A 22,256-nucleotide genomic window follows, 5' to 3' on the forward strand; every position below is an offset into this window, starting at 1 on the left:
ACCTGTCTCTATATTGTCTCGTCCCCTCAATTTCTGCCCCCTACAATTGGTGGCGTACACGACCATGCACCATCACTGGACGTGACACCACTACCACACGAGACGTCGCGTGTCATGACATGTTGCTAGCACCAACTTTGTACCCCGGATGCGAACGCCATTTGAATTAGATTTGAATTTTACAATCACTTAAATTTTCTCTTCCATCCAAGGCCTATAAATAGGTCAATGTGATTTTTCTTTAGAATTGAACTTTTTCATTCTAGTGAAAGTTGCCCTAATCTCCTCTCTGCCACCACCGCCTCTTGCTGCTGCTGTCGCCATTGAGGGGAGGTCTTCTGCCCTTAGCCGCTGTCAGCATGTTTGTCGCCCGCCGTTGTCGCCACCGTGCGTAGTGCATGCCCACACGACCACTGTGTGTCGCGCCCATCCGTGTGGCTGCCACGCTCTGAGCTCGTCCACGCGACCACTCCACACTACTCCTGCCCACGCGGCCACCGCGCACTGCACCTGACTGTGCGGCCATCGTGTGCCGCCCTTACCCACGCGATTACTGTGCACCGCGCTGCCCACACAGCCACCGTGCACTGTGCTTGCCTGCTTGGCCACCGCCCACCGTCTGCGCGGGCACCGTGCACCACACTGCCCGCACGGCCACTGCACGCTCCCACCCGCGTGCCTACCATGTGCCATCACTACTTGCTTCATAAATGTCATCACCTGCTTCAGAAATGTCAATCTGCAATTGTGCGCCTCGTCTACCATTTAGGTTTTGGGACGTTGCCCCAAAAAACGGAAGGGGGCAACTCCCCTGCCAACTGACCGCGCAGTTGGATTTGGGACACCCTGACGAAGCGTGCGTCATTCCCTCCCGCCAACGATGCATCAACAATCTTATGCATCACCTCTTTGCACTACTCTTGTGCCAAAGGTCAATTCGTCCGTCTTTGGTGTCAGTATTACCCGTCCAGTATTTCTCGTGCGTTTTTCCATCGCTGTCAGACTTAGTTGACTAGGGTTGAATCTTCTCGTGATCAACCGTTCGAGATATTGGATTTGGAGCTTTGTTTTCATCACGGTGGTTGTTAGACAGTCCTCCTGCCCTCAATCGAGGAAAGGGGTGCACCATCAACATTTTCACCGGATTTAAATGTTCGAAGTCGATCCTATTGATTTGTGGTCTGTTTTATCCATCCCCTATTGAGTTAGTCTATCCTACATGTGTTAGTCCCAGTCATCCTGCATCACCCATCCTGTCCATTGACGTCCCGTCCGATCTCCGTTCAATCTCATGCCCTCATTTTCCATCCCCTCCCATCCCATCCATTGCCATCCTGTCCCATTCCACCCATCTCTGTTCCATCACGTCCCGTCGATTTCCGTCCCGTCCCGTTAATTTCCGTCCCTGTCCTGTCCAGTCCCGTTCCACCTATAGTTCTGTATCGTCCAGGATGTGGACGAAGGACGGGACAGGACAAATTTCGTCCCGTCGTACATCTGGTACGACGAAGGACGGAACGTTTTTTCGTCCACCGACAAAAAACCGTTCCATCCAATAATCTCGGGACGATTTTTCGTCCCGTCCAGTGCTCCCGGGACGAATTTTTGTCCCAAAATTTGTCCCAGACGAAAAAATTCATTATATTTTTTTAATATATTATAATAGATTATAATATATTATAAATTGTCCTAACTAGGCCACGTGGCAACATCTCAACCGTCGGATGTGAATCCGACAGTTTTCTGTCCAGATTTGTCCGTCCATCGCCCGGAGACCTTCGTAGGGACGATTTTTTCATCCAACAGGACAAAAACTGTCCCATCCGGTGGTCCCCAGACAAATTTTCATCCCGAAATTCGTCTGTATCCTCGGACGGGATGATTTTTTCGTCCCAGGATGAAAAAATCGTGCCGTCCATGTCCCCATCTACTTCCACCCATCTCAACTCCGGCCGTCCCTTCAAATTTTCGTCCCGTCCCGTCCGGTGGGGAAGGGTGGAGAACCGAGACCTGAAACGGAATTTTCCGTCAATTTTCCATCAATTTCCGTCCCGTCCCGTCCGGGGGTGGAAATTGAGCCCTGAAACGGAAAACCCTAGGCTACGAGACGAATCAAATCCATCCCCCAAATCCGCCTGCGTCGTCTTCTCCAGCCTCCCACCTCCGCCCAGCCCGGCCATGGCGGGGCAGTCCGCCTTCGGCCCGCAGGACGACGACCCCGTCATCCGTCACCGCCTCCTCACCCGCGTCACCACCACCCGCGGCGAACCCCCCCTCAAACGCCTCCACAAGAAGTTCCTCGCCCTCGCCGCCGACCTCGACAACGACTCCCCCTCCTCCCCCGACTCCCTCCGCCTCCACCGCGCCCTCCTCCAGGAACTCGCCTCCTTCCACCTCCCCCTCTCCAAGAGCCGCGCCGCCGCCGCCGCCTACCGCCGCGAGAAGGCCGCCTTCCTCCGCCTCCGCGCCGCCGCCGCCCTCCACATCCGACGCTCCAGCGACGAGATCGAGGACCTCAAGCGACGGCTCGATGAGAGCCGCGTCGACCGCCGCCACAAGGAGGAGTGCGAGGCCCTCCGCCGCCACGTCGCCGCCCAGCCCCCCCGCTCCGAGACTCTCGCCGCCATCTCCGCCCTCGAGCGCGACATCGCCGAGCTCGAGGCCGAGAATGATGCCGCCATCCGGACCGTCGATCTCCGCCGGAAGCAGTTCTCCCTCCTCCTCCGCGTGGTTCGTTCCCCCCCTTTCATCATAGCTATGATAATCGTCATCATCATCATCTTCTTCTTCCTCGAATTATACTGTTATTCCGATGATCATATTCTCATGGTTACTCATCATCATCATCATCTTCTTCTTCTTCTTCCTCGAATTATACTGTTATTCTGGTGATCGTATTCTCATGGTTACTCATCATCATCATCATCTTCTTCGTCTTCTTCCTATAATTATACTGTTATTCTGATGATCATATTCTCATGGTTACTCTTCATCATCGTCATCATCGTTGTCTTCTTCTTCCTCGAATTATACTATTATTCTGATGATCATATTCTCATGGTTACGCATCATCATCATCATCGTTATCTTCTTCCTCGAACTATACTGTTATTCTGATGATCATATTCTCATGGTTATTCATCATCATCATCGTCATTATCTTCTTCCTCGAATTATACTATTATTCTGATGATCATATTCTCATGGTTACGCATCATCATCGTCTTCTTCTTCTTCTTCCTCGAATTATACCATTATTCTGATGATCGTATTCTCATGGTTACACATCATCATCAGCATCATCATTATCTTCTTCCTCGAATTATACTGTTATTCTGATGATTATATTCTCATTGTTACGCATCATCATCATCATCGTTATCTTCTTCCTCGAATTATACTGTCATTCTGATGATCATATTCTCATGGTTACTCATCATCATCATCATCTTCTGCTTCATCATCTTTTGAACTATCCTTATCATGATCTTCTTGATCCTCTTATTTCGTAGTAAGCTACTATGATTCTCATCATCGTCACCATCATCACTATTTTCGTCTTCTGACTTTTATCATCTCTATTATCATTATTCTCATCACTATCATTAGTATTACTCAATGATGATGATCATCTTACTCTTCTTTCCTAATGAAGCTATTATCATTCTCATCATCATCGTGAAATTCTTCTTCGTCATAGTCATCATCGTTATCATACTCTTCTTCTTCATCATCGTCGTTCTCATACTCTTTTCATCATCGTTGTCACCATCATGACCATTATTGGCATGCTCTTCTTCATCATTATTGTCACCTTATCATCATAATCAATGCCATCATACTCTTCTTCAACATCATTGACACCATCATCATCATACTCTTCTTCTTCATCGTCCTTGTCAGCATCATTATCATACTCTTCTTCATCATCATTGACACCATCAAAATCATACTCGTCTTCATCATCATTGACATCATCATCATCATACTCTTCTTCGTCACCATTGACACCATCATCATCATTCTCTTCTTCATCATCATTGACACCATCATAATCATACTCTTCTTCTTCATCATCCTTTTCAACATCATTATCATACTCTTCTTCGTCATCATTGACACCATCATAATCATACTCTTCTTCATCATCGTTGACACCATCATAATCATACTCTTCTTCATCATCGTTGACACCATCATAATCATACTCTTCTTGGTCATCGTCGACACCATCATAATTCTTCATCATCATTGACACCATCATCATCATACTATTCTTCTTCATCATCCTTGTGAACATCATTATCACACTCGTCTTCATCACCATTGACACCATCATCATCATACTATTCTTCTTCATCATCCTTGTGAACATCATTATCACACTCGTCTTCATCACCATTGACACCATCATCATCATACTATTCTTCTTCATCATCCTTGTGAACATCATTATCACACTCGTCTTCATCACCATTGACACCATCATCATCATACTATTCTTCTTCATCATCCTTGTGAACATCATTATCACACTCGTCTTCATCACCATTGACACCATTATCATCATACTCCTCTTCTTCATCATCATTGTCAGCATCATCATCATACTCTTCTTCATCAACATCATCATCATAAACTTCTTTCTTCTTCATCATCCTTGTCAGCATCATCATCATACTCTTCTTCTTCATCAACATCATCATCATAAACTTCTTTCTTCTGTCATCATTCTATTAAATTGCTATTCTAATTCCGAATTCTTTTACCGGCGCAGGTAGACGAATTGCAGGCGACGATCGAGGACGAGCAGCGGACCGCGGCAGAGGAGTCGAAGCCCCTCGCCGACTACGATGCCATGGCGGTCGACTGACAAGCCCACTGGGCCAGTCTCTGCCAACGGCCCAACAACCGCAACAATCAGTCGCAATGGCGGGAAACCGCAAATTCAAATTCAACCCGAATCAAGAAAAAGAAAATCTCCGATTTCGTTTCCTTATTCGAGTCCAGAAACAAATCTCTCTCATTCGTGGCGAGGAATCACGTCGCGTAGGAAATCGACGATGGCGGATTCGTAGCACGGCATCTTGGCGTACCCCGGGAAGTAGTTGATGTCGATGACGAGGTATCGATTCCCGACGTTCGAATCCCGAATCATGTCGAAATTGAAGAGATGGAGCTTGGTGGCTCGCCGAAGTCCGCCGGCGATCTTCAAGAGGAATTCCTGCGGTGGCATGTCGGACTCATCTAGATTCAATTTCTCGTAGTACTTTGTTACCTCTCTGTCTCCGGCCGCGGTTAGATTGGAGATCTGAGAGAAGGAGAGCGAGGCTTGGGAGGATTTGAGCTTCTCCTGAGTCACGTCTGGCAGAGACTTGCGCTTCACGCATCGGACATGGTCGCCGATGACGTAAACCTTGAAGATGACGCCGCCGTGGTTGACGAATTCTTGCAGGACGACGGGAGGCTTGAGCTTGGTGAGGCCGCGGGGGTGGTAGATCAAGGCCATCTTGTGAGAGGTGGCGCTGCCGTCGGCGACGAGCGGCTTCGCGACGACGGGGAAGCGGAGGGAGCCGAACGCGGAGGCGTCGGAGAGGGAGACGACGTCGTAGATGACGATCTGCTTGGGGATGCCGAAGGTTTCGTCGTCCGGAGGGGATTCGAGCTCGGACACGACCTGGAGCATGGAAATGCGGTTGTGCAGCCGAGCGATCGACTCCGGCCGGTCGAGAATGACGACCTGAGGATACTCCTTCTCGTACTGCTGCAGCTGATCGAACCACGGATCGCCGGCGCGCTTCTGGATGATGCAATGGAATCGGCCGTGATCGAGGAGCGGTCGATTCTGATCTATAGGGACGAGATCGATGCCGCGATCGCGCGCGAGTTCGACGAGCGACGGCCGGATGAAGCTCTTCCGCTTCTTCTCCGCCAGCGCGTAGCCTACGCGGAGCCTGCGGCTCTCGGGCTCCGCCATCGATCAAAAAACCTCGCGATTCCGATCGACCTGCGAAGAAACGGATCGACATTCGTGGATTAGAACAACAATTGCGAAGAATTTCGAGATTGGATCGTTGAGAAGGGAGCTAACCGGGGAAGAACCATTTAGGGCTGGCTCGTGCCTCTTGGATTTCTTGAGCGGTTGGAGGAAAGAGGGAAGACGACTTGTAAAGTGAAAGCTTCGGCTGTAACGATCAACGGATTTTATAAATCCTCGGGAGATCGGAGCACCGCGCGGTCAGGTTACCGCCCTCGGTTGGTACTCGGCGGGAAACGGTTTCAAACTGACGTGGCGTGTGACGTGGCGTCCTTTTAGCGCGACAAATAGGGATATATATATAATTGCTTTTATATGTAGATATTATTTTAAATGGATGTGAGTTCATATCCAAGGATAATTATATTTAATGCCAAAACTATTTCTGTGTGACGAATAATTTGATGGATGATTTATTTATATTGGTGTATACTAATGCATATATATACATATATGTTTTTACGTCAATGTGAGTTCACATCCTAGGATGTTTCATCTTGATGTAAAAGTCAGTTCAGTGGGATGAAGAATATGATGGATCCTTTCTTTATTCCACTGCTTCTCCTTCATTTGAGTGGAGTGCATTATATATGATGCTATTTTGAATAATACGGTTGTGATGTATTAAAATATTCTATGTTTCGTATTTGACAATGAGCAAGGAAATTCCAAAGTCTGAAATAGAAGCTCAAGAATGCACAATGTAACGTTTGGTCAAAGTTCAATCCTGTCTATTTTACTCTAAATTATTGTAATATACTGATTTTATTCTTAACAACATAGCATATTTTTTCGGAGCCTGGGGGATGATATAACATTTGATCAAAGTTCAATTCTGTCTATTTCACTCTTAAATTATTTTAATATACTGATTTTACTCTTCACAACATAGATTATGTTGGCTCACTATTTCGAGCTTTCAAAGAGAGTTATCTATATATTTCTTGAGTTCATATACACAATTTTCTTAGTTTCTGAAACTAATTTTCCGAGCTACCTCATGAGTATATTCTTGTCAGAATAAAACTAATTTTTCTCATAACCCATTGTATTCATGATTTTAGCTTGACATATCACCTCAATGAAGAAAATCACTTTGATGAAAGTCATCCAGATATCAAGCCATTTTGATATCTATTAAGAAACAAAAATGAAATATACATACCAGTCTACCGTAAAAACCTAATCTGGTGAGATGATTAATTATCTCAATGCTAAATTATGTAAAAAGAGACTTTATCTAATTTGTGCCGTCTCTTTTTTTAATGTGTTCAAGTAAATAATAATGACATTACTAGCTATAGTATTTTTTATTATTTCCCATTTAAAGCTTAGATTGTCTTATGATGGGACTGAAGAGAATATTCCTTAGCAGATGATTAACAGACATTGAAACATGGTCAATGAGAAGGCAAACTAACAATAAACTAAAGAATTGTACATGAAATTCAGTAAAAGTTAATTAATTAATGTTCGAATAAAATAAGGATATTTACTTAGGTAGATATGTATCACTGACATTGTAACAAAACTGACCAGAAAAATCAATGCCTTCAATTAAATAATTTCAACCTCGAATATTTGTGATCATATTTGATGTAAAATATTTTATAATTTTTAAATCATTTGAATGATGCTAAGACATGTTTGTACATCATCATTATTAAATTAAGCTTATGATTCATTATAATTAAAATGTAAAATTTAAGGTTGTCTTTTATATACGATATTGGAGAAGTGTTTACATCATTTTGATCTATTTTTAGTTTCACCGATTTTATGCATGATATTTAAATTTATCCCATTCCTTAAATTAAATGAAATTCATTGATTTATAATTCATATACAAAGGACATTCATGATACTTTTTAGAATATAATCTCAACATAGTGTGCCTAAAATAGTAATTATAGAGAACTATAATATGTTGTACTATGTCCCAGTGATGTTGTTTTACGAGGCTGTGATTGACATGATCCAAAAAAAGTTCACACAGAAGAAGGTAGAGCAAAAGGGTAGCAGACTTTATGAACAGCTGAAAACCTGATGAATTTTCTTTGCAGAAATCAGGTCCATAAGTTCATGTTTGTTCAAGAAATCCATGTTGAAAAGTACAATCGTCCAACCTCTAGACTTAACTGTGTGGTTCACATTCCATTTTCATTATTGAGTATCAAGCCAGTCAAACATTGTATGTTCATTGTTACAATGTAGTCATTATGATGCATGTGTGTTGCATACTATGCACTCCATGAATACATGATATGACTTGGTGAATTACGATAATCAATGAAGGTAAAGTTCTCATGAGAGAATTGACATAATTTATAATTTATAGAGAGATAGAAGAGAGAGAGAGAGAGAGAGAGTGAGAGAGAGAGGAGAGGAAGAGAGAGATGGAGAGAGAGAAGAGAGGAAGAGAGAAAGATGGAGAGAGAGAAGAGAGGAAGAGAGAGATGGAGAGAGAGAGATAGAGAGAGGGGAAGAGAGAGAGACTAAAAGAGGGAGAGGGAGTCCAAGAGAAAAGGGGGAGACCGAAAGAGAGAGATAGAGAGAGAGACTAAAAGAGGGAGAGGGAGTCCAAGAGAGAAGGGGGAGACCAAAAGAGAGAGATAGAGAGAGAGGGGAAGAGGGAGAGACTAAAAGAGGGATAGGGAATCCAAGAGAGAAAGGGGGAGACCAAAAGAGAGAGATAGAGAGAGAGGAGAAGAGAGAGAGACTAAAAGTGGGAGAGGGAGTCCAAGAGAGAAGGGGGAGACCAAAATAGAGAGATAGAGAGACTAAACGAGGGAGAGGGAGTCCAAGAGAGAAGGGGGAGACCAAAATAGAGAGATAGACTAAAAGAGGGAGAGAGACTAAAAGAGGGAAAGGGAGTCTAAGAGAGAAGGGGGAGACCAAAAGAGAGAGATAGAGAGAGAGGGGAAGAGAGATATACCAAAAGAGGGAGTGGAGTCCGAGAGAGAAGGGGTAGACTGGTATGTATATCTAGAGAGAGAGAGATGAAGAGAGAGATGAAGAGAGAGACTAAAAGAGAGAAAGGGAGTCCGAGATAAACATCGGGGATTCGGACAGATCGTTTGAATCTTTGATTGGATCGGGCATTCGAACGATCGAATTCGAACACTGATCTGTCTAGTTCAGATATGTTCCGAACCCAATCTGCGCATCAGGTTCGGATCGGATTGCTTGAACAAGATGGATGTTCGAATCGAATGTTATAATTTGATCCAATTTGAACACGTTGTTTGGATCGGATCGAATCAAATGTTTGAATCTGAATTCGGTGTTCAGTTTGGCTCATACATTACTGGGCTAGCCAGCGACTGCCAGCGGTGGCCAGCGACCACTAGCAGCAGCCAGCGACCGCCAGCGCCGCCAGCGGCACCCATCGACTGCCAGAGAGAGTCGCCGGCTGTCGCTGTCGCCCGTTGGCCATTTGTTCGAAATTGTTCAAATAGTTCGAACAAATGGCCGATCGAACAAACGAACCAAATTGTTCGTTCGAAACTTTCGATCTAACACAAACAAAGGGTCTGTTCGATCAAAATATTCCTACAGATCAGTTTGAATCGGCATTTGTTCATTCGAATCTTTCGATCAAGATTCGAACAATCCGATCCGATCCCCGATGCCTAGTCCAAGAGAGAACGGGGGGAGAGAGAGAAAAGGAGGAGGGAGAGAGAGAGGCAGAGATAAATACAGCGATAGAGAGAGAGACAACAGAAAGACAAAGAGAGTGAGAGGCAGAGAGAAAGACACAGAGAGAGAGAGAGTGAGACACAGAGAGAGAGAGACAAGAGAAAGACAAAGAGAGTGCAGAGAGAGAGAGAGTGAGACACAGAGAGAGAGAGAGTATAGTTCAGGGACGCAGACGAGACGGTTTTCATCTAAGGATGAATAAATCGTCCCGCGAGACTGGACAAACGTACGGATGGAAATTCATCCCCGGACGAATGGACTGGATGCTTTTACTATCGTCGGACGAAAGAACATCCCGCCCTGAGGTCTCGAAGGATGGACGCTAAGGGAAGGACGAAAATCCATCGGATTCGCTTCTGACGGTTGAGATCTTGCCACCGAGAACCGTACCGTGAGAGAACAAGAATGAGAACAGGGAGAGAACGAAAGGGAGAGAGGAGAGTGAGAGTGGGAGCGAGGATAAGATAAAGGAGAAAAAGAGAGGGAGAGCAGGGAGAGAGAGAAAGAATGAGAGGAAGAGAGAGAGCAAGGAGAGAGGGTTGATAGAGAGGAGAGAACAAGAGGGAGAGTGAGACCAGGGAGAGAGGGAGGGAGAAGACGAGAGGGGAAAGTGAGAGGGGGCCGGAGACCATGCAAAGGAGGGGGTGGAGGGGGAGGGCATTAGAAAAACGTTAATTTTTTTTCGTCTGGGTTGAGGGATGGGTATAGTGCTGGGACGCGGACGGGACGGTTTTTTGTCCCCGGACCAAAAAATCGTCCCGTCCGGGGGCAAGGACGAATTCTCGGACGAAAATTCTGGGATGGTTTTCGTCCTTTGGGACGAAAAAATCGTCCGTCAGGAGGTCCCCGGACGGCAGATGGACGAATCTAGACGGGAAACCGTCGGATTCATATCCGACGGTTGCGATGTTGACACGTGGCCTGGCGAGGACAATTTATAATATATTATAATATATTATTAATATATAATGTATTTTTCGTCCGGGACGAATTTTGGGACGAAAATTTGTCCCGGGAGGACTGGACGGGACAAATTTTCTTCCCGGGATTATTGGACGGGACGGTTTTTTTGACCGCAGACGAAAAACCGTCCTGTCCTTCATCCATACTCTAACATGGGATGTAGGACGGGATGAATTTCGTCCCGAACCGTCCACGTCCCGTCCCGTCCGCGTCCCTGCACTTAGGGATGGGATGATTTTTTTTGGAGATGGGGCGAATCTGGCAAACTAGGGACACAGATGAACTATTTAGTCTGCGGATGAATTCCTCGACGGGACAGTTCGGACGATTCTGAAATATACGGATGTTGGACGGGATGATATTTGGCCCATCCCGTCCATCATCCATGTCTCGGACAATCCGGAACTATAAGAGAGAGACGGATACAGAGACAGTGAGATATAGAGAGACAGAGAGAGAGAGAGAAAGAGACAGATAAAGAGAGAGATACAGACAGAGAGAGACACAGTGAGAGAGACAAAGACATAGACATAGAGAGGGAGAGAAAGAGAGAGACATAGTGAGAGAGAGAGAGAAAGAGAGAGACATAGTGTGTGAGAGAGAGAGAGACATAGTGAGAGAGAGACAGAGACATAGACAGAGAGGGAGAGACAGAGAGAGACACAGAGAGAGAGAAAGAGAGACCGAGAGACAGAGAGAGAGAGACAGAGGACGAGAGAGAGAGAGTGACAGAGACAGAGAGAGATAGAGAGAGAGAGAGGAAGAGAGAGAGAGAAAGAGAGACCGAGAGACAGAGAGAGAGAGACAGAGGACGAGAGAGAGAGAGTGACAGAGACAGAGAGAGATAGAGAGAGAGAGAGACACAGAGAGAGAGAAAGAGAGACCAAGAGAGACAGAGAGAGAGAGAGACAGAGAGAGACACAGAGAGAGAGAAAGAGAGACCAAGAGAGACAGAGAGACCAAGAGAGACAGAGAGAGAGAGAGACCAAGAGAGACACAGAGAGAGAGAAAGAGAGACTAAGAGAGACAGAGAGAGAAAGAGAGACCAAGAGAGACACAGAGAGAGAGAAAGAGAGACCAAGAGAGACAGAGAGAGAGAGACAGAGGACGAGAGAGAGAGAGAGAGAGACAGAGACAGAGAGAGAGAGAGAGAGAGGGAGAGACAGAGAGAGAGAGGGAGAGAGAGAGGGAGAGGGAGAGATATAGAGAGAGTGACAGAGACAGAGAGAGATAGAGAGAGAGAGGGAGAGGAAGAGAGAGAGATAGGGAGAGAGTGACAGAGACAGAGAGAGATAGAGAGAGAGAGGGAGAGAGAGAGACAGAGACAGAGACAGAGACAGAGAGAGAGAGAGGGGGAGAGAGAGGGAGAAAGAGAGAGAGACAGAGACAGAGACAGAGAGAGATAGAGAGAGAGAGGGAGAGAGAGAGACAGAGGCAGAGAGAGATAGAGAGAGAGAGGGGGGAAGAGACAGAGACAGAGAGAGATAGAGAGAGAGGGGGAGAGAGAGGGGAGAGAGAGAGAGGGAAAGGGAGAGAAAGGGAGAGGGAGAGGGAGAGGGAGAGGTAGAGGGAGAGGGAGAGGGAGAGAGAGAGGGAGAGGGAGAGGGAGAGAGAGAGAGAGAGAGGGAGAGGGAGAGGGAGAGGGAGAGAGAGAGAGAGAGAGCTGACCCATATATTAACCGTCTACAGGCCCAGTTAGACACTACCCTACTAAATCACTAGCTCTCCACTGCAGCAATGGCCGGGGGCTTGATCTTTGCAACGGCGGAGGACCTGGCGAAGAACAGAGCCCGAGTTCTCTCCCTCTACCGCCAGATCCTTCGACACATCGACTCCCCCGATCTCCCCATCGGCGGCCTCGCCGCTCGCCTGACGAAGAAGGCGGAGGTCCGCACTATGTTCTTGTTCGGCTCCGAGGAGCGCTCCCTCCACAACATCGCCGACCTCATCGACGCCGCCGAGTACTCCCTTTCTGTCTTGAAGCAGGGGCGCCTGCCCGCCAGATGATGGGGATCGCTTTTCGTGATCTAGAGTGAGCTCTTTTCTAATTCCAATTCTGTCTTTTGTCTAAGTTTTTCGGCGATTATCTCGATTATCGGATTAGTAGGTCTGAGCTCTGGAAGAAGAACTTTTAATTGGCACAAAATCATCCGTTTTTAGTTCTACGGTTGTTGCAATAGAATGCTTAGTTAATTAATTCCATGCGTTTAGACCAAAAAATTATATCTTGTTCGAATTTGATTTCTTCCTCTTCGTTATCAGCGGACCGTCATCTCCTAATTCTTTCAATTTTATCGATGAGTTATCTGTAATGCTCCGTTAATCTAGACGGATAATTGTTCTCTGATGGCACCTGCGCCTGTGAGATTTATCAATCTCGAAATGTTTCAAGTTCTTGGGTAGTAAAAAAAAGTGGGATGGAGTATTTTCAGGATTGAATATCATATTTGAATGAAACTCGTAATTTTAAGAAAGTGGGTGTTTTAGATATGTGCTTTGCATAGGAAGAAACGAGATAGATCACTCGATGAATACCCGGGTCAAGTAAAGTCTAAAAATCCCCAAAACATATACTTAAATTTGTCTAGTTTTCCCGATTCAATCATTGAAATTGATGCTAATTTTTGAATTTAAGACCGTTTCATAGTGAAATTGGTATTACCCCTTTCTGTCTAGAATGACTGACTTGGCACAATCCAAATTTTCTGGGTAATGAGCTTGATTTGTCCTTTCCTGATTCAATCTTACAATTGAATATGAATTCTTTCCATCTAGACATTTTCAGAGACTTTGTTTTGCATTGAATCAACAATTTCGTATTTTTTGCTCGACTGACTTTAAATGGAGATAAATCTATGAATTGAGTAGAATCAATTCTTCCTGGGTGAGGATCTCGATTTCAGTGTATTATATTTTTGTTCGGTGCCTTTTTTCTGATTCGATTGTTGTAGTAGTAAATTATTGCATTCAAAACAGTGGTTTGGATTAAATTTTCCATATACTGTAGGGATGGGGGCTTGCAGTCAACTGTGTGAGCCTTCACTGCCCTCTTTTGCCGCATAATTTGTGTCTTCGTTCGTCCATCCACGAGGCTCTGAAATCTCGTTCTCACGGGTTACTGCATAATCTTATCAAGTTTTTCTTAATCGATTGTAGTCTTTGTACTTTGGGTTCGTAAAATTTTTTCAGATTTGTGAATATTTTTGGCCCTGCTGGGATTAGAACCCCCAAGTTTTTCAGATTTGATCATTGAAGTAAATGGTAATTCTTGAATCCAAGACCCAGTTTTGATTGAACTCGTAATTTTTCCTTTTTGGCTAGAATAATTGACTTCGGGGGATGTTGAATAGGCTAGAATTGAATGGAACGAAAACTTTTGCGATTCGTATTCTTGTTATCTTTTGGATCTGGTACTTCATTTCGGATTGTGAGTAGCATATGTGATTTTACTTTCCTTGGCTGGAGGGATTCTTCAGGATGGCAACAAACTTATAAATCAAGTAGAATTAAAAAAAGAATCTCTCCAATGGAAACTCTCATGCAGTAGCGGTTGACTTAACTGATTACTCAGGTTTTCTAGACGTTCTTTTGAGCATCTAATCTAAGTGATGAATGTATGCATAGGAAAATTTTCATATCGTTTGGAAATTATTCTAAGGCTGAGTATAATTATGTTGATTCTGAACAAGCTATGCATGACGTTGGCTATTAGATATAATGCTGTATTTTCTGTCAGAAGAATCTCTGAAGAGAAAGGTAGAATGAAAGAGTCCAAAACTAAAAAAATTAAAATTTCTGAGCGGATAATAACCTTGTTTTTTTTTTGAAAATTTCTGAACAGATAATAACCTTGTTGATGCATTTGTTGTGGGATTAAGTATTATTTTTCATTCTCTTCCCAGATTTTGTCCATAAATCAATGAATTTCAGACTTTTCCATACCACTGTCATTGATTCATGTTCTAGGTTCAGCCATGCTTGGAGTTTCCAGTGGATTCTCTTTCCGTCATCTATTTTTTTTGTTCCTTGGTGATATTATCAATACTATGGTACAGGTGAGCCACCTGTTTCGGGTGGTCTGCCCTATTTTCTGAAAAAAAAAATTCAATGCTATGGCTTCATCATCTAAAATTTCATTGATTTTAATGGAATCATGCAGTAAATTGGGAAGTTAACCGGAAAATGAGATAATTAACTCTGAGAAAATTTGTGGACGAGTTGGTCTTTATTTGGGCAACAGGTTTTGGTTATCAAAAGAAACACAGAAATTTATCTTTATACCTATTCTTATCTTTAAAATTCTATGATGATTTTTTTTTTTTGATCATTTTGAATTTTGTTCTTGGATTATATGTTTGAGTCCTCAGTTAACTGCTAACTACTGAATTTGGGTTCAGGATCTATGTTTAAATATTTGGATAGATCATCATAGTTACTGAGTGTTGACTAGCCAGATTATATTTCGAAAATATAATTCGGTCAATTATTCTCAATTTTTCTTAGGTTATGGATTGAAACAAAATTATTTCCCCATTTTGAAGGTGTGCACACTGACCTAAGCGGCTTCTCAAAGAGTATCAATGTAGGCGCAGCACGTTGCCCGTTTTGCAGACAAGCCCAGCCATGATGCAAATGGCACAAGGTGAGATAGAGCCTGATACCAATCAATTTATAATACCTTATCATATTGTTTGACATTTGTCATTTACTGCTGGAAATATGCCAATGAGAGGGGCTTGCCTACAGTTGCATGGAGTTAATTAAGGCATTTATTGACCCAAATAGGTCAGATACTCTTACCGTTTTAAGTGGTTACTCGCCGTCAAGTTACTATGTCCAGACGCTCTTCTGAACATGCTTATGTTGGTTTTTCTTATGCCTTAAATGTTCACGTAACCAATCTACTGTTTTTTCTGAAGATCAATCATTAGATGTATAGTTTAGACAAAGTCTGTGTTATCACTTTATCAATGCCTTCCTTTCAAGTGATTCCTAAGCCAACATCTCAAATTAGTTCAATGTTTGTCTTGAAGTATCCCTCTAGCTTGTGAATTTCTTTGACTTGATCCAAGCAATTAAAAGAGTCTTTATAACTTTAAGTAAATTACTACATTGATCATATGTGTCTGAACCTCTAGGCCAATGCATTGCTATGGTTAATAACTTTAATGTCTACATAAAATTTAGTGGCCAACCTTGGTTATTAACTATATTGACATATAGATCAATGAACTAAGATCCATTTAGCCTAAATGACTGGTTTTACTTTCAGAAATGGGGTGTGAAACTATACCTCATGCTCTGGAAGACGCAGTGTTAAAGGAACCCTCTAATGGGACCTTCACCACTGTCACTTACCATAGGTGTGTAATCTTTCATCCACGCAAGACTTCCTAACGACTTAGACTATGATTATTCATCAAACCCTAATATTTGATCCAATTAGTACTGAAGTGTGATGGGCATCACTAGAGAACACTTTCTACAATATCTCCACTACCTTTGCTAGGGATTCAACACACCTTATTCCTTGAACCATTCTCCTCCTACATTGTGGTTGGTCAATCCTATCATGACCACTCAATTGCCTTTTTGTACTTCTTTCTATATCCAAGCAAAGACATATTTGTGAGATGAATTAAACTGATTGATATTTAGTTGTAATACCATTTAAGAATTCTTACCTATCAATTCAATATAATAATTCTCCAACGAGCAAACATTAGTTGCCCTTAGTACCTGTAAGAAACTGAGGAGAGAGAGAGTGTGAGCCAGGGAGAGAGAGTGAAACAGATTTTAGGGCACAATCAAAAAGGATCATCTCTTTACTTCACCCTGGCCCCTTTTATACAACTTAATAATTCACAAGAGGAAGAAAAGTCAAGAGGAATATTCCCTGAGGGGAATATTCCTTCCAACGGTCATATTTAAAGTCAGGCCCAGAATATATTAGGCCCTAATGGGCCTAATATATGGGCCCTACCGGGCCTGCACTAATGGGCCCTTAATGGGCCGTAGTGAGATGGTTCAGTTAGTGGTGTATTTTATTCCTTCCCTAGGATTAGTCTATTACACTTTACAAGGCCTTTGGCCCACAGAATGCTATACTGATAACACTCCCCCTCAAGCGCTGGAATGAATATCCATCATTCCAAGCTTGAAGAGAAACCTGCGCAGAACCTTGCCCGTCAATCCCTTGGTGAAGATGTCTGCACATTGGTCGTCGGAGGCAACGTGCTCCGTCTTGATAATGCCCCGTTCAAGATGATCTTGAATGTAGAACCTGTCAATATTGACATGTTTCATTCGATCATGGTACACCGGGTCGTGTGCGATACTGATTGCTGATTTGTTGTCGCAGCGAATTGCGATTGGTGGATCGTAGCTGATTCGGAGATCCGTAAGAAGATGCCGAATCCACATCACCTCGTCAATACCTTTCGACATGGCCCTGAATTGTGCCTCGGTGCTGGATTTGGCAATAACGCTTTGTTTCTTTCTGCGCCACGTGACTAAGTTACCACCTAGGATGGTACAATAACCAGTGGTGGATCTGTAGTCTAGGCGCGATCCTGCAAAGTCTGAGTCAGTGTAAAGAATTAAATCAAGATGACATGTTTTCCTGTAGGTGATGCCGAGACTGACCGTGCCCTTGAGGTACCTGAGAACTCGTTGGGCAGCTTGAAAATGTGAAGAACGAGGTGAGTGCATAAATTGACTAAGAACATTGACAGTATAGCAAATATCGGGGCGAGTGTGAGATAAATAGAGTAATTTCCCTATAAGTTTCTGGTATGCGGTAATGTCCACCGTTGATTCGTTCGGATCCAATGAGAGGTGATGATTAACCTTAACGGGGATTTCACTGCTGCGGCATTGAGTATGCTGGGTCTCTTCAAGGAGGTCGAGAATGTACTTCTGTTGAGTCAGAAGGATACCCTCAGCAGACCGAGCGAACTCAAGGCCTAGAAAGAATTTCAAAGGGCCGAGTTTTTCAACATGAAACACGTCACTGAGATGTGTTTCCAAAGCTTGGATCTCAGGAAGGTTGCTTCCTGTGATGATGATATCATCTACATAAACAAGTAAGACAGTAAGTAAAGAGGAAGAATGCTTGAAAAAAAGAGTGTGTTCCCGATTGCATTGGTGGTAGCCCAAGGCTTTCATAGCATGTGTGAACTTACCAAACCAAGCCCTTGGAGACTGTTTAAGGCCATAGAGTGCCTTTTTCAACCGACAGACTTTCCCAGAGGTTTTAGTGCTACCATACCCCGGTGGAAGTGTCATATAGATCTCTTCTTTAAGATCCCCATGCAAGAAAGCATTTTTTATGTCATATTGTTGAAGAGGCCAGTCAAAGTGGACAGCAAGAGAAATAAGAATACGGATAGCATTCATTTTTGCGACCGGGGCAAAGGTCTCTTGGTAGTCGATGCCATAGGTTTGGGTAAAACCTTTAGCGACTAGCCGAGCTTTAGGTTTATTAGTCACTTCTAGAGTGTTTTTCAGTGCAAGTACCCATCGACACTCTACAGCCCGCTTGTCCTTTGGAAGGTCGACAATATCCCAAGTGTCATTCAGCAGGAGAGCCTGCATTTCCTCATCCATGGCTGCCTTCCAGTGAGGAATCTGCAGGGCTTCATGAGGAGTTTTCAGAATATACCCCTCCTGTAGATGAGTGAGAAAGGCGCGATAGGCGGGAGAAACCTTGTCAAAGGTCAGAACGTTGGCTGTATGCCGAGTTCTGCCTTTGACACAGGACCGCTTACCCTTTCGAAGAGCAATAGACCACTCACCCACCGGAGCATCTCCTACCGGAGCGTCTCGGAGGGGTTCTGATGAGGGGTGCATACAGCCACTGTCAGAATGGACAGTAGGAGTGGTATGAGCCTCATCACCGGACGGGAAAGTACTGGCCGGCTCTTGAGGCATCATTTCGGTCGACTGATCAGACCGAGGCAGAACAGAAAAAAAAAAAACTGGGCGATTCTGGTGCGGGAGATTCTGGTGCCTCCCGTAGATTCTGGCAGCCAGACAGCACAATGAAGATTCTGAGTTTTGAACAGCTGCTGACTGTAACAGAGTGCCCGAAGAAGCTGGAGATACCTCCCGTAGGATGTCCTCCTAGCAGCAAGCACCAAACTCAGAGAGAAGCTCAAGGAGCCTGCTCTGATACCATGTAAGAAACTGAGGAGAGAGAGAGAGTGAGCCAGGGAGAGAGAGTGAAACAGATTTTAGGGCACAATCAAAAAGGATCATCTCTTTACTTCACCCTGGCCCCTTTTATACAACTTAATAATTCACAAGAGGAAGAAAAGTCAAGAGGAATATTCCCTGAGGGGAATATTCCTTCCAACGGTCATATTTAAAAATATGACCGTTGGAGTCCAGTCCAGCTGCAGTCAGCAGCTGGACTGTCCAACGACTGGATTTCCAGACGTTGGAGAAAAACTGAGCCTGACTAAAGTCAGGCCCAGAATATATTAGGCCCTAATGGGCCTAATATATGGGCCCTACCGGGCCTGCACTAATGGGCTCTTAATGGGCCGTAGTGAGATGGTTCGGTTAGTGGTGTATTTTATTCCTTCCCTAGGATTAGTCTATTACACTTTACAAGGCCTTTGGCCCACAGAATGCTATACTGATAACAGTACCTACACACAATTGGCCTGGCAACCACAAAACATCTCCAACTTGGACAATGCCCATTTTCTTTGGCTTGGAAGCCTTGTTCAACAATCCCATTTTTGTTTAGTGAGCCTGAAAAATATCATGAGTTTGGGGCTTTGATAGTGGTCTGTTACGTTGTTGGTTGGCAGAACACTATCTATCACATTATCTCCTCAAAAAATTATCTTTCTAATCAAGTGAGAGTGCCTCAAAATGTGCTTCAACTTTTGATGAGACCATGTTTTTTTTCTATGGACCAAGGTTGCACCAGGGAATAGGCTTCGCGATCGAAGGAAGAGTGCCAAGTATGGTGATGAATTTTTTCAACCACTCTACTTCATTAGCAGCATTGGCTGCCACAATATATTCAACTTTTGTTGTCGAGTCTGCATTAGTGTTTTGCTTGGAACTCTTCTAAGATACTACACCTCATTTTAGAGTGAAAAAGTAAAACAAATTTAGGTTGATTGTAATCTGGGTCCGCTTAGAATCTGAAGTCAGCGTATTCCTGAAGCTTTAGCTCCTCTACGTCGTAAATCAGAAAATGTCATTGTCCTTATCAAGTATGTAAGGATGCATTTCATTGATTTCTAGTGTTTCTCTCCGGGGTCCACATGAAATCTGCCAGTAAAACTTAGAGAAAAATGTAAAATTTGGCTTAGTATATAACATTGTGTATATGGTGGATCTGATAGCCAAAGCACATGTGATTATCTCTATCATCATTCTATCTTTTGGATTCTTTGGCGAGTGGTCCTTAAATACTTAAAGTCCATGTCTCAATGGTGTGATACCTCTATTGAGTTAACCATGCCAAAAATTTTGACTGTGGTGTCTATGTAGATGGATTCAGATAATCCTAAACAAACTTCTAGATCTATATCTATGGATACATTTTCCTTACACGTAGGTTTCTTCTCGTGAATCCTTCATAGAGAAATTCTTGGACACCCATGTCCTTACTGAAAACAACATTCCTACATCATTACCAATTATTAGAATGTCATATGCATAAAAAATCATGAAAGTGATTACCCTCCTTTCAGTCTTATGCACACTCGGTTTATCTTCATTATTACTGAAGTCATAATAACTGATGGATTTATCGAATCTAAGATTTCAGCTTCTCAAGTTTTGTTATACATGAATGGATATTTTCAAACTGCACTCTTTCTATGTAAATTCCTTAACTTCAAGTCTCTCCACTTCATTTGTAGTGATATTTCCATCATATTGGTATGGTTGTCTCACTATTCTTACTAACTCGCGTGGTTCTTGTGTATGTGAACCTGTTTTGGAATTGAACCGGCTTGGAATTTCTTCCAAGACTATTTTACGCCATTATATGAGGTGGTATATGTGTTCCGACTTGGAATTTCTTCCAAGACTACTTTACTCCCCATTATCTTAATGTAGAAGATATTTATCATCTTATGAAATGCCTATCTTTTTCAACAAAAAAAAATTACTCCTGAATTTAAAGTATTAACTGTTGAAGAACCAAGGAATGACCTTGGACTCAAATAACAGCTCCAGGTCCAGAGCCTATACGGCCCAAGTTAAGGTTTTGGATCCAAAGCCCATCTAGATCAAACAAGAAACAAAACAATGCCAAAATATGAGAACGCATTACAGATGGGCAAATAAATAAAAGTCACATGCCCATTTCCAATATATAACAAATAGAATAAAATGAAATATAAAAGCAACCAATCAGAGAGCACTTAATGAAGAACCAATGGATAATGACTCACCTTAGAAACAACCATAGCTCATCTAGGTTACACGACAGCTTCAGACCCAGACCCTATTTGGTTCAAATAAAATATAAGACAATGAATGAGGACCAATCAAAATGAACTTAATTAATAGAATAATAGAAATGATACACGTACCCCTCTACAAAAGACACCTTTTGAGCAATAGAAAAGGCCAATATACTACTGACATGTGGATCTACAATACAAGGGAAACACGAAACTTTTGGGAAAACCCCTAACGAGCTTCTCGGTATATAAAAAATTAAATCTGCTTTACAGAGAAGTGAGCGGTTTTTATCTTCAATAAATATTCCTTTCATGCTCTCTTCTTCTTTATTATTCTATTTTCTATCTTTCTGTTATTCATTGGGGACCAGAGAAAGGTAGCGGAAGTTATCTATAAGATAAAATAATTTCTATCTTATTATTATGATTAATATTTTTATACATATTAGAGGCAGTTAATGAGTAGGATGCATAAATATACTTTAATTAAGGAAGATATTGGGATAGGTATCAAAACATGTCTTTTTAGGTTTTTAGATAAGATGTGTTAGTCTGAAGATAAAACCATCAGTAAATATAATATGCATAGTACGAGATATACTTAGTATGGTTATTTAATTTAAGTGATATTTTAATTTTATATAGGACATGATAGATAGATATAGTATATGAAAAAGGATTAAGATGTTGGGAGGTAATGGATGACTGTATCTAATTTTAGCAGAAGATGAGAAGACTGATGGAGAAGAAAATGGATAAGAATACTAGTATCAAAAGATTGATATGTGTGTATATGTATATATATTAATCTGATGAAGTAGATTATATTTTAGGAAAGGATTTTAAGAGTTAGAGAGATAGGCAAAGAATAAACTTTGATTTTTAGAGGTGAAGAAATTAGGTAGATAGGGAGAGGATAACAGAAGATAGTAAGGATGAATAAAGAGATAAGTAGTTAAGTTATTATATGGTTAGAGGGTAGATTGTAACAATAGAATACAATTAAATAGGTTTATATATTTAATAAAGAAAATTTTAATATTTTTAAAGAATATAAAATTGAGAGAAAAATATAAAATCGGATAAAATTTGATTGAGCTAGGGAATGACACATCATGGAC

General features: G+C 42.7%; 3 protein-coding genes across 5 annotated transcripts; 2 read left to right on the plus strand and 1 right to left on the minus strand.

Moving 5' to 3' along the window:
- The first annotated feature begins 2,112 nt into the window (after window positions 1-2,112).
- Window positions 2,113-4,999, plus strand: LOC144710418 (THO complex subunit 7B-like). The gene is made up of 2 exons (XM_078584180.1): window positions 2,113-2,730; window positions 4,778-4,999. Exons 1-2 carry the CDS (start codon window positions 2,179-2,181, stop codon window positions 4,871-4,873), a joined length of 648 nt encoding a protein of 215 aa, XP_078440306.1. The 5' UTR covers window positions 2,113-2,178; the 3' UTR covers window positions 4,874-4,999.
- LOC144710417 (inositol-tetrakisphosphate 1-kinase 1-like) lies at window positions 4,965-6,329 on the minus strand. Its single transcript, XM_078584179.1, has 2 exons — window positions 6,092-6,329; window positions 4,965-6,007 (listed from the first exon to the last, which is right to left on the minus strand). Exon 2 carries the CDS (start codon window positions 5,975-5,977, stop codon window positions 5,024-5,026), a length of 954 nt encoding a protein of 317 aa, XP_078440305.1. The 5' UTR covers window positions 5,978-6,007; window positions 6,092-6,329; the 3' UTR covers window positions 4,965-5,023.
- A 5,994-nt stretch (window positions 6,330-12,323) lies between these two features.
- LOC144710531 (COMPLEX 1 LYR-like protein) lies at window positions 12,324-19,842 on the plus strand. 3 transcript variants are annotated; one of them, XR_013583308.1, is made up of 3 exons: window positions 12,324-12,731; window positions 15,241-15,341; window positions 19,631-19,842. XR_013583308.1 is itself a non-coding variant. In XM_078584340.1 (2 exons), exon 1 carries the CDS (start codon window positions 12,437-12,439, stop codon window positions 12,704-12,706), a length of 270 nt encoding a protein of 89 aa, XP_078440466.1. In that variant the 5' UTR covers window positions 12,325-12,436; the 3' UTR covers window positions 12,707-12,731; window positions 15,241-15,577. The 3 variants fall into 3 exon arrangements, 1 of the variants encoding a protein (XP_078440466.1); XR_013583309.1 differs by having other exon boundaries at window positions 19,641-19,842; XM_078584340.1 differs by lacking the exon at window positions 19,631-19,842 and having other exon boundaries at window positions 12,325-12,731; window positions 15,241-15,577.
- The last annotated feature ends 2,414 nt before the right edge of the window (window positions 19,843-22,256 follow it).

The sequence above is a fragment of the Wolffia australiana genome, chromosome 12, assembly GCF_029677425.1.
Source record: "Wolffia australiana isolate 7733 chromosome 12, ASM2967742v1".
In the NCBI taxonomy this organism is placed as follows: Eukaryota; Viridiplantae; Streptophyta; class Magnoliopsida; order Alismatales; family Araceae; genus Wolffia; species Wolffia australiana.

What these genes read in the sequence shown, in the direction of transcription:
- LOC144710531 (XM_078584340.1), top strand. Translation starts at nt 12,437, where the DNA reads ATGGCCGGGGGCTTGATCTTTGCAACGGCGGAGGACCTGGCGAAGAAC.
- LOC144710417 (XM_078584179.1), bottom strand. Translation starts at nt 5,977, where the DNA reads ATGGCGGAGCCCGAGAGCCGCAGGCTCCGCGTAGGCTACGCGCTGGCG.
- LOC144710418 (XM_078584180.1), top strand. Translation starts at nt 2,179, where the DNA reads ATGGCGGGGCAGTCCGCCTTCGGCCCGCAGGACGACGACCCCGTCATC. An exon ending in TCTCCCTCCTCCTCCGCGTG is followed by an intron (nt 2,731 to 4,777) that starts GTTCGTTCCCCC and finishes TTACCGGCGCAG; the next exon opens with GTAGACGAATTGCAGGCGAC.